Genomic DNA, 12,155 nt, shown 5'->3' with positions numbered 1-12,155 from the left:
GAGAGTTGAGGCTCAGGTGTGAAATGTGTGGTTTTCAGGGTTTTTATCGGTTTTCAGCGTTATTTTGTTATCGTTTTTATCGTTTACTCGGTTTTCCTGGGTCTTTTCACGTGTGTTATGAATAAATCTTCTTTTTTCGGTACCGGTACTAGTTTTATTTTGTTGTATTTATCCGCGACACCTTAAAGGCCGGTCCGTGAAAATATTGTCGGGCATAAACCGGTCCGTGGCGCAAAAAAGGTTGGAGACCGCTGCTCTTAATTGTTGTGACGCGTGTTCGAAATGCAGAGAGGTGCGCTCGATTTGCCACACGGAGCAGCGCGAGAGTAAAGCACGAGGGAGGGGCTAATAATCGGCTCAGTCATTTTTAATGATCGTTGAAAGCCCAGATCGTAATCGAGATTAAAATTCGATTAATTGAGCAGCCCTAGATAAACCTGCGCATTCTTGTTCAGTAAGCTTCTGCTTTTCTTCAGCTTCTTTCCTCTGGATACATTTTATGAATTAAGAAATCCTTAAATATCCAAAGATTCCAGTCATAGTGAAATCATTCACGTGATTGTGGACTACGTTTTTGAAGCCTTGGGTTCAGGTTTCTGCCATCCTTTTCATCTTCTTCCTCTTTTCTTTAAACCAAATATGCACAAACTGTAGAGCTGGGGAGGTATCAGCTAACACTAGCACTGGTTAGATAACGAGATGAATCCATAATTCACTGACATATTCGATGGTATGCTAACGTTGGCAGATGATAAACAGGCTGTATACAAAGCTGAACAGCCCTTCCAGTAGAACAAGATGAAGAAACTACGCCAACCTTTAGTGGCCACACCCCTTATAATGAAATACAACTTAAATAGACGTTTTACCGATTTGAATACAATTTAATCAGGGCTGCTATAAAATCCTCCCTCACAGGTGTCATGGACAGGAAAGCTATAAACAGCTGTGATGGTGTGTTCAGGCCAAATGTAAAGCAAAGTTTCACCTTGTGTACCTTTGAAAAACGCACTAGCTGGAGTATTTTTGGACCATTTTGCAACCTACATATTATCACCCCCCGTTAGCTTAACAGCCAGTAGACATAACTGATAACTGGAGTAATTTAACAGTAACACACTTTTATAACATGCGAGCAGTTGCTAAAATCTCGCCCATTGTCTCCTTTTTTGTTCTGTCTGAAAGTAAAGTGCACATCATGCAAAAGACTTCCTTTCATTTCTGTTTGTTGCTGGCTGTATCTTAGCTGACTGTGCTTGTGCAACACAACTCAAACAAGTTGTTAAAATGTCTGTTGATGAGGCTTAAATCTTACAGGAGAAGGGAGTGCAGTGCCCAGTCTTTTAGCATTACCTTCTACTTATCTGATTAATTCCACTTTGATCTGATGAATCGTGACTCAGCTTTTCTTTTTTGGTCTTTCAAATTACCATGTGAAGTCTTTGACACAGATCTCAGATGGCATTTTTCATGGCCCAAAGCAGAGGGAACAAACTGACCTGTGAACTGCCCGTTCCCAACTTATCACAAATGTCATTTCTTCTGCAAGCTTCTGATCCGAAAGTCCCAAAAGATGACTTATGAAAGCAGCTGAAATTGCTAACTTTGGTTTCACATGCTTCCTCAGATCCAAGGTGTTCGAAACATGTCAAGCATTTTTATTTAACTAAACAAAATAAATAATTATTACTTCTTAAAGGTAAATTCAAGCTTTGCTGACAGCGTGAATCACTAGAAAGCATCTAACCTCACTAACATGATGGAACTTATTCTGCTCTGCAGTGGCATCCTCCTCCTTCTGCCTCCTACTATGTGTCCTTCCTGAGGTTGATCTGCCCAGAGATAGCGCTAACAAGCCAGAGCCACAGGGTAGTGATGTCTCTGTCACTGCTTAGGCAGCTATCCAGAGACATACAGCGCATACACACAGAGAAACAAGGAAGGAACGGCTGATTGGGTCGTGAGGCAAACACTGAGACGGGGAGGGAGAGACGGAGCTGGGTGAGGGAAAATGTATAGATAAACAGTGGACAAAAATAAAATAAAATATGTATTCAGTGTCAAGACATGCTCTTGGACCCTGCAGATAGCAAAGAGATGCAATTGCAGTTATTGCTGAAAAAGCAACAGTATCATCATCATCAAAAACAACAACAAAAACCTAAAAAATAAGTTTTTGTGCATGATTGTAGACACAAATACTGTTTGACTTATTTGCGTGGAGGATGCTGATGCGTCACGTCACATCATGACTTTCCATATCCAGGTCCTTGTGGTTCATTGCACAGCCAGATACTCACACAGATACACACTTTTTGTAAAACAAGCCCAAATTAGTCCTGTGTTACAGTAGCTGAGGTACTTGTGTCTTGCATAGGTTTCTCCACGTGTTTAGTTTGTGAGCTGGATGTGCAGCACGAGCAGCGCTCGAACCAGCGTCTCCCCACCAGCTGGGACCTGGATTGAGGGCAAACAACCTGAGCACACAGCGCTGCCGTATGTGTGCCTGCAGAACGTATGCAAACACGGTAGGAACATGCATGCAAATCTGGGCAGCTTGGACATACACACATGCAGACATATGATCTGTGTGGCATCTGGGTAACAAATCCACACTTCAGGCATTTGTTCTGTGTTTCTACAAGTGTGATAAAGTCGTCTTTTGTCAGTTGTTGCTGAAAAATATAGAACAATGTAATACAAACAATACGACTGAAGAAAAAGATTGTAATCTGAAATAAAAAAAGGTGTCTACCTTTTGCTGTAATCATATATTCTATTCCACTTAATCCCAGAAGCAATTTCAGTTTCTATCTGGACTTTCTGCACCCTTTTATTTTGCACCTCTCCCGAGTACGGGGAGAGCAGATGTGATGTTATTGAAGTGGCAGGTTTGCACTCTGCCATTTGGTCTCTTATTCATAGAAGTGTGCAGCAGACACACAGGATCCCAGAGGTGAGGTTTTTTTCTGCTGAAGCAATATCACGTACAGAAATTGTTGCCTCTGTCAAGCGAGAAGTCAATCATACAGGCAAGCAGATGTGAGCAGACCACAACACTGAGGAATGGTTGGTGGCTTTTTGCTGAGCTGATGTTCTTTTTCAGTTAAAATCAAAGTTTTACTACAAAGGTGAAAACTAAAAGGATGAATAATGTATGAGCAGCTGCCTACACTACTGCTTAAAAACAGTTGACGTGCTTAATTTATTTTTTAGAGGCAACTTCCTCTCCCAAAGTCAGTTCTTCTTCCTCTTAAAACCGTGTCTTTATATTTCTTCTCCGTTATCCTTTCTTTCTCAGCATATTCAACACCATAGCCCATCATAATACCCATCCCTCTGTAATCCATAAGTGTGAGTTATCAGCTTGACACTGCTGAGCTGCTGGCTGTATCACGCTGTCTCCTCAGCTTTCTTGCTGTGCTGTTATCTGCACTAAGATCGTTCAGATTCTGCATGCGTGTCAAACCGAAATGTTAAGCTAAGCAGTGGAACAAAAGGGTACGAGGAACAAAGTATAAATACAATTAAGCATGCAAAATGCAATGTGATAAGTGATGCTTAATGACTTTTTTATTTGGCTATATTTGGTGAGCTAGTTGCACAAGAAAGAGTCACTGATGTGTAGGATGAATGTGGACTTTTAGAGGTTTATTTCAAATCAAAAAGATTCTTATGTGAAAAACTGAAACAATAAAAAGAATAATTCAGAGAATTACTTTGACCGGGGCTGTTGGCTCTTTGAAAGATTTAGCTAACACCCTTAACATATCAAAAAGATTACCTGTAACACATGATGCATTCTGACAGTCCTCGATTATTTGCTTTCAGAAAAAATAAACAGGGTATTAAAAGTTATTTGACAGCCTAACAGAAGAATCATCTTAACAGTTTCTCAAGCAGCTTTCTTGTGAGTCGATGATTTAAATGTTCGACCAAAGCAACTGATGTTCAAGTGATAATAGATGAGTCCATGTAAATAATGATGGGGCCTATCTCGACGCCACGGACACTCACAAGCACTCACCGCACCAGTGTAACCAGCCTTCAACTCCTTCTTCCAATGGTCAGCAATTTCCATAGGCGACCTTGGACCAGGGAGCCCTGTCAGCATCTGCCTCTTGCTACATGTATGCACTGAGTAACTCGACACCCTGCAGTCATTAGCCAGGTCGACACCTACCTTAAAAGATCTTGGATTTTAACATGCTTTGATGTGACTTTATCTCTTGTAATTCAGACCAGTTGATTATTGAAGCACCATATGGCCTGCAGTGAAATACCCTCAAGAAAAATTTAAGCAAAAAAAAAAATAAAAGGTCCTAAAAGAGTCCCTGAAATTCCCTAATGACTCTTCTTACTATGGAAGGGATCCGAAAACAAAGAAACTCCCTGTTGTGCGAGCTGAAGTGGACTGTTACTGTGTGCTTGCAATTCCGACACTGTAATGCTCAGTGCTGCACAAACAGCATTTTACATTATAATTTATTCATAAAGCAATTTATTCATACAGTGTTGCACATTTTCCAGCTGGAGGATCTTCAATTGCATCGTATTTAAGTTGCATTAAACTATTGCTCTTTTTGAAAGCCCTGATAAACTGCCGCCCCCACTCTGCCTCTGGGCGTCAAACAGGTTTATAGATACCCGCTGAGCGTCACTCAATTGAGGTGCAAGGGAGTCACACACCTGACTGCAGTGGTTTCCCCTCCCTACAGAATGAAAACAAATAAATAAATAGAATCGCTGCCCCATCCTCTCCTCTTACCTCTTGTAACTGCTCCAACTCCTTCCTGAGGATCTCTTGTTCGGTCTCTAGCTCTGTATACTTCTGCTTCAGCGCCTGATTCTCCTCCAGGACAGCTAAACCGCACTCCGCAGCCCTGATCTTTTCCCGGTTCGCCTCGGCCAGTTCCTGGGCGAGCCGCTCCACCTCGGCCCGGTACTGATCCACCGATTCCCCGCATCCTGCACCAGCGGCCATCGCCCCTCTCTCTCGCTTTCGCTGCGCCTCCAAGCTTTATGTCCCCCTGTCTGTCTGCGGTTCCCCCCGTCTCTCCACCGCTTCGGACAGAGGCAGATGAGCCAGATAGGCGGGCGGAGGCTGCGAGATGATGAATATCCGCCCCCCACCCCTCCTCTCCACTGAGAGCCAGCTGCAGAGGCGACTGGAAACGAAGCACAAAGTAAAAACAACAACAACAAAAATAAATCTGTGTTAGCTGATAAGAAAAACGAGCTTTAAATAAATGACAGAATAAAATCAGGTCAGTGGTGTCTTCTGTTTGACACACAGCAAAACTGAGAGCATCAATTTTGCTTATTCATGGGTGCAGGGGCGCCATCTGTCGGTTACTCTGGTGTATTGCTACCCATCTGAGCGTGCGCAAACATGTAAATGTTACTGAGTAACATTGATGCCTTCTGCTTTTTAAATGTTTTAATGATTACATTACGTTTTCTTATGGAAATAAATAATAATAAATTCGTATATGAAAAAATTAAACCAAAAACTGGTAAATTTTGAAATCTTTATCAACCAGGTCGGTGCAACTTATAAGCTTTTATGTCATATAATCAGTTGTGGACTTTTATAATCTAATAAAAAGTTTAATCAAACTACTTGTATACATATAGTAAAGTCTCACTGCAGATATAACAGATAAAATATATATATAATTTAGTGTTTAATATCACTCTCAGGTTGTGTTTATACCATAAAAGTTATTTGTGTCTTTAAAAAAATAGTTTTTACTGACATCAATATGCTTTTTATACCAAACAGGGGTCCTGATGCAAGTTAGTGCCTTAGTGAAAGAAGTTTTTCTCACAGTTGCAAAGACTGCGATATATTTAAGGTGAAAGGAAAATGGTGTTTGTATTTGGTTGTGTGTATGGGGGTGGGAATGCACATTGTGTCTATATGTCAGGTTGGGTCTTAGACTCGACCTCTCTGGGTACATCTCAGGCCCTCCAAAGTACGGAGGCCTATCTCCCCTCACCACACTCCCTGCCGGTGGCTGATGCCCTCAGACGTTGGTGTGTTGGTGGTCCTTGTCGACTGGGGCTGGGCGCTCATGTATGTACCGGCTCACTCCTGGTGGTCGATTGGTGGAGCCTGGCGCCTGTGGCCCGGCTGGGCCCCTTGCGGGGGGTGGGGTGCCCTCAGGCCTCTGGCCTCTGGGCCTGAAGCTCGGTCCTTGAGCCCGCGGGCACGCCACTGCAACCCCCTCTGGCTTCTGCTCCGTAGCTGCTGGGTGACTTCTCGTTTGGGGCTCTACTCAGCTCTCCCCAGGAGGGTGGCACGGTTCCCCCCCTTTTGGTGGTCCTCCTCGGGTCCTCGTACTCTGGGGCCTCTGGATATCTGGGGCCTGGATCTCCTCCATACCTGCTTCATACCCTGGGGGCGGGGCTATGGCTCCCCACACTCCCTAGCAGATCGTTACATGGAGAAACCTTTGGAATACAAGCGTGCTGATCCACACAGGTGTTCACAGACGCGGACTACACCTTTCTTGGCTGTTGCCTCAAAGCACATTGTGCGCTGTCGATCTTGCGTGCTGCACAATAGCGTTTAATATTTAGTATCTACTGTTATCTACTGCTAGCTAGTTTATTGTGATGGTGCTGTATTTATGTTGCTCTTTTTTGTTTGCTTTCTCTTCTGTTTTTTTTTCTCCATACAGGTGATCCAGGTGTTTTGTTTGTTTTTCTTTCTTTCTTCCCCCCTTTCTCACCGTCTCTTCTCCCCTCTGGTTTTCTTTCTCTCCCTCTCTTTCTTTCATTCTTTCTCCCTGTCCTATCCCCCAGTCATGTCTGTCCCGTTTGTAGCAACCGAAAATAAAATAAATACATAATTATAATAAAGATCAATCAAATGGACCAATATGGCAAGGCCATGATGATCCACTTGGTAAAGTAAATCCGCTTGGCATCTTTCTTGGCCTTAAGACAACAATTCTGATGCTAAAGATCCAAACGGGACACAAAAAAAAAAAGGAAAATGGTGTACAACCCTGTATTGGGTAATCGCTTCCTGTGTTGATTCCTTTATGGCCCTCGTGGCCAGTAAAGTCTCCGAACTATATGGAAAAGATCTTACTCTCAAAGTAAGCAGCTACAGCTAATCTATGTGGATCCTTTCTGAGACAATAAAAGTTTAATGGAAGAATAGTGACAAAGTATAAAATAATAAATTGAGATCAAATGTGAACAATAAACTAACATTCGATGTAAAACATTGCAACAGCTATTTGGCATAAGATAACCTGTCTGGTATCAGTAACTAAGGTTTCCCAGGAATTATTTCAGCCTTTTAGGAAATGTAAGATGCCAGTTTGGAATTACAATAACAAAATCCAATAAAAGTACGATTATGAGGTTCTCAAGGTTGTTTTTTCTCTTTCCAACAACTATTTTTGTCCTCTTACTGTAATCCCTTCCATGCAGCCACCAGTGTGGTTTATCTTACAGCAAACACATGCAATAAAGTAAGATAAGGCCAGGGTGAAAAGTTTAGCCATACTCAGAGCCCTGTTAAATGTAATCAGTTATGACCCTGTCAAGTAAATTATTGAATTGATAGCGAAGGCGACGCTGTGTTATCTCTCTTATAATTGGTAATTATTTGAGAACTGGCCTATGTAACACTTCTCAGAAAAACCTGGAATTGTCGCACGCAGCAGGTTTCAAGGTGACTGGTGAGCAGAAGTCGTTAAAGGGAGGCCACGAACAAAACATAATATAAATATGTAACATTCGCTCGGCAAAGGAACAAGAATGAATCAAAACTTTTCACTCTTTAAGTTCGCCTAGAACACAATTATTTATATAGCTCTATAGACCCAATATACAGTAATGATTCACCCTGTGTTTCTCCTTTGATCCCACATGTTGTCTAAATCTGACCTGCCAATAACCTCAAGTTACAAGCCCAAATTAAGATAAGGAGAGGTTGTCAGAAAGTCAAACAGATGAACAGGTCACGGCAAAGCTGTATCTTATCTGCGACAAGAAAAAATCATGTCATGAAAAAAAAAAACAGCCAAATGCTTTGCTGCACAGTAACAGTGACACGGCTCTCTCTACCAAGAAGTACATCACGGTACAGGACGCTCTCAAACCTTGATCTGTACAAGTACATCAGTACAGACTAATCACAAGGACTTTTATTTCGAAGAAAGACATCAGAACGTTTGAAGCAATCAGCTTTATTGAAATAAAAAAAAAGGATCAGTGCCTTTATTTCAGCTTCACACAGTGTGACACATTAAAAGCAAAATACACCGCTACAGTATTTTACAGATTCGTGTTTACGTTTTAACATCATCTCAAACTTTTTTCTTTGCCTCGTGTAATTAAAAACAATGTAAAAAAAAAAGTGTTGTGCAGAATTAGTGAAGGTGCTATCGTTCTGTTCCCAGCATTTTAAAATAGGGAGTCCTGTGACCAGGAGAATGTGCGGCGCTCAGCACAGCCGGCGTTGTTGATGAGCTGAAATACAGCCTTGATTGAAGAGGTTTTGGTAAACAGCAGGGCAGGCAGCACATTGCTTGCAGCTGGGGCTTCTGTGAGAGCAGAGAAAGATGTTTATCTCACAGGAATAACCAAGATATTCTACTTATGAACCTCATCAATGGCTCAGTTACTAAGAAAGTCACGCTGTATTCAAAGACTTTATAATATCATAAACATTTTATTGTTTAAATATGTCTAAGCTGTGTGCTTCATTTCTTAATTGTAAAGAGCTTCGAGCTGCGTTGGGAATATGAGGGAAGCCTTATAACAGAACATATGTGAGAATAATAAATATACACATTTTACAAACATATGTGTCAAATTACCTCATAATAAAGCCGGTGAAGATTGGTCGAAAGTAAGCGCTGCCTGGTGATCCGCTCTATGTCTCTGAGTGTTTCAACCTTCCTCCATTTGGCCCTGCGGTTTTGGAACCAAATCTGAACAACACACACAATGACCATTTATTTAGAAAAATAAATTAAACTTCAATAATACTAATACAAGTATGAAGAAAAGTTAATGCAGTTAATTTACCTACAGTGAACCAGTTCACAATAAAAGGAGTCTCGGGGTATTTTGCATTGTAATAAAAACGCCTACATCACATCTAAAACTAACAATGATTCAAAACGTTTTTATAAAAATCCCTAAACAGTGTTTCAGTTTGGAGCTAATGATTTAAATGTGTGCTCTGATCCCATCTCACCTTATCATTAATCATTTGAGGTTTTGGCTTGTGCAAGAATTCTGTCCAAAGACCATTATTGTCTCTCCACTGATGTGCAAAGACACACAGTTACTGGGATTAGGTTAACTGATGAGTCTAAGTCGCCCACAGGTGTGACTGTCGTGTCCAAATTCATGGACTGCATCCTCCTGAGGACCCGGCCTTCACGGTCTACGTGGGCCGGGTCCTCAGAAGGTCAGGTAGGTGTTGTGCCAAAAAGTGATTGTCTGCCAAAAACTGATTTCCGGTATTTGCCAAAAAGCGATTGCTCATATTTAAAGTGCTATAAGTAACTTGTTGGGCAATAATATGTTAAACATATGTCAAATGCATCCCTTATGGATGACATAAAGTCATCTTGAGCCACAAACAGCATTTGTGTAACAAGATAGAAGCCGCAATTAGTTTTTGGCAGTGACTTTTAACCTTTATTTATGCAGTAAAAAAAATCTAATTAACATTAAAAATGTATTTTTTAAGAGTAAGTTGCCCAACAGGACAGCAGAAATGGCAGCAAATATTACAATAGTTCTGTAAAAATATTTTAAGTGGGGATAAAGGACCGGATTGGTTATAATGTAAGTACAAGTTGTAAAGATACTTAAAAAACAGATAATTTTTTAATTCTTTATGTAACCCCTTTGTATCCCCTGTTCACCGAAGTCTATTTACGAACATACGTAAAGATATTACACATAAAAAATACACAGAAACACTGGAAATCAGTTTTTGGCAGACAATCACTTTTTGGCACAACACCCCGGAAGTAAACGGCTGGGGAAATTGGACGGTCTAGCCTTCTGATTAGCGTCACCGCTGTCTCAGCCGTCTGCTCCTTGCTATCTAAAATATAACAGGACACTGGCGTAAATTCTCGACCGTCTCATACTTCTGTTTAATCAGTTTTCTATTTGACGTTTAGTCAGCTGTGTAAAAACCAAGGAGGAACCCACCTGGGGGATTAATAAAGTTTTACTTTATCAAATCTAATCTAATAACTTTAATCTCAGCCAAGCCGATTTACTCACGAACAAACAAAACACTGAAAAAAGCCCAACAATAACATTTTTAGGTTGTCTAAGTGACTTATATATTACGTTTAACCCGAGTAGCGAAAGTCCGCGGTGATGTGAAAATGATGTGCCGGGAGTTGTGCCGTTCTCGGCCGCATCAGTAACCCTCGAGCTCCCGGCGAGCTATCGAGCTGGTGGGTGACAGACGTCTCCGAAAACGTCGAAGCACTTTTGCAAATATGCGATATCTTGATAAACCGAGCAGATATTTGATGTTTACACAGCTACTTTCTCGCCTGAAAATATGTTAAAAGTTTATTTTGTGACCCAGAAAGATTAGTATGAGTAATTTTAAAACTTAGTAGCGGCCGCCATTGTTGGAAACTGGAGTTTGGCTGGGCCGCGCTATGAATTCTGGGATATGGAAGGACACACCCGACCCATCCTTCAAATTCGGGGAAAAGGAGGACGCATTTGTCGGCTGCATTGGGAGGAGTCTATTCGAATTTGGACAGCCTTCGGCGCGTCGCTGTGACGTAATCGGTCTACAAATGCGGCCTCAGGAGGATGCAGCCCATGAATTTGGACACGACCTCACCCTGAAACACCTGGGACAGGCTCCAGCCACCCCGCGACCCTGATAAGGATAAGCTGAAGAGAATGGATGGATGGACTCTTAGTGCAATCAGTCAGACAGTTGGAGTGTTTGGAGCTTGCTGATTTGATCAAATGGAAATAACAAAGTAGTGACTGATACCAACGTAGCGCCATTAATAATATTACTCTGTTCATGTGGCCAGTATTAAAAAATCTCACTTTTTAAGTTGAAAATAAAACCAAACCAAACAACGTGTATCCCACCTGTATTCGGCTCTCTGTCAGCTGCAGGCGAGAGGCTAACTGGTCTCTGGTGCTAATATCTGGATAATGAGTTTGCTGGAAAACCTTCTCGAGCTCCTGCACCTGGAATGGTGTAAAAGTGACCCTGGTTTGCCTCTTTCTTCTTTGACCTGTGAGCAGACAGTTTGAAACATATGATAGTAAAGAAGTGGTTCAATTTCAAACTGATTCATTCTTGAATCATCCTTTTAATCGATTTTTCTACTCATATACAAACATATTACGCACTCTTGCAGTCTCCTGCAGCTTTTGGAGCCTCTTCATGTAGTCGAATATTCTGAGTTTCTATTGACAGAGTGAAAATTTCAACATCAAAAGGAGAACACACACGTTCTGACAATATTTGAACCAGTATTTTTTACAGTAAGGCTAAAAAACATACCTGTACATGGATGCTGGTTATATACTTGGCTGTTTTCTCTGATGACAGACCAGTTCCGATGTACTTCATTCTCTTTTCTGACACATGAGGGCCTTTTCAGAATTTCTTCAATTGAATGCAGTATTTTATTCCTCGGCTGAGATTCCATTCCTTTATCTATTTGGGATAACTCTTTTTTTGTGTCTCCTCTCTTCCATATTTCCATCATTTTATCGCCTACCGTCAGCTCATCTGTCATTATATGTTCCTTTTCTAGTCAGGTCTTGGTCACCAGTTTAAAAGATACAAAATATTCCTTGTGCTCTGTCAGGCTCTTTCAGTAAAAACAAAATGAATAGAAATAGAATAGAAATCCCTTGATGTCTGACTTCTTCTGTCTGGGATCTTTGTTACACTCAATGCTTTACAAGATGAGAACACATGAGTGTCCTCCCACTGCTGTGAGCAAGTGTTTGACCTGCGTCACATGATCATAAAGAGGAGGAGCTACTGCATCATGCCACAGCATACTTTTGAAACATTCAGCATCCAGCATTCAAAGTTTTAATCTTTCATATATAAGCTATTAATTTAAGGTGTGTGCTCAATTAATTCTCCAGATAATGGCATCTGG

General features: G+C 41.3%; 2 protein-coding genes across 5 annotated transcripts in view; both read right to left on the bottom strand.

The window, feature by feature from the left end:
- The window catches only part of bicd1a (bicaudal D homolog 1a), a 33,823-nt gene extending 28,728 nt beyond the window's left edge, over positions 1–5,095 (bottom strand). For all 4 annotated transcript variants that reach the window (XM_085165074.1, XM_085165075.1, XM_085165076.1 and 1 more), the window contains exon 1: positions 4,769–5,095. In XM_085165074.1, coding sequence (XP_085021200.1) covers positions 4,769–4,984 — 216 coding nt within the window. In that variant the 5' untranslated portion in view covers positions 4,985–5,095. The remainder of the gene's footprint in view (positions 1–4,768) is intronic.
- A 3,099-nt stretch (positions 5,096–8,194) lies between these two features.
- Positions 8,195–11,968, bottom strand: LOC146515892 (uncharacterized). Its single transcript, XM_085165129.1, has 5 exons — positions 11,543–11,968; positions 11,389–11,445; positions 11,122–11,270; positions 8,844–8,957; positions 8,195–8,567 (listed from the first exon to the last, which is right to left on the bottom strand). Exons 1-5 carry the CDS (start codon positions 11,778–11,780, stop codon positions 8,406–8,408), a joined length of 720 nt encoding a protein of 239 aa, XP_085021255.1. The 5' UTR covers positions 11,781–11,968; the 3' UTR covers positions 8,195–8,405.
- Positions 11,969–12,155: the final 187 nt, after the last annotated feature.

Source organism: Neolamprologus multifasciatus, chromosome 7, assembly GCF_963576455.1.
Source record: "Neolamprologus multifasciatus chromosome 7, fNeoMul1.2, whole genome shotgun sequence".
NCBI classification, from domain to species: Eukaryota; Metazoa; Chordata; class Actinopteri; order Cichliformes; family Cichlidae; genus Neolamprologus; species Neolamprologus multifasciatus.
The sequence above is the reverse complement of the archived record's forward strand: the minus strand, read 5'-3'. Positions and strand labels throughout refer to the sequence as shown.

Excerpts from the sequence above, each read along its gene's own strand:
- LOC146515892 (XM_085165129.1), bottom strand. The coding sequence starts at position 11,780 with ATGACAGATGAGCTGACGGTAGGCGATAAAATGATGGAAATATGGAAG. Across the intron at positions 11,446-11,542 it reads TAACCAGCATCCATGTACAG|AAACTCAGAATATTCGACTA; the intron begins GTATGTTTTTTA and ends CTCTGTCAATAG. Across the intron at positions 8,958-11,121 it reads TGACAGAGAGCCGAATACAG|ATTTGGTTCCAAAACCGCAG; the intron begins GTGGGATACACG and ends TGTGTTGTTCAG.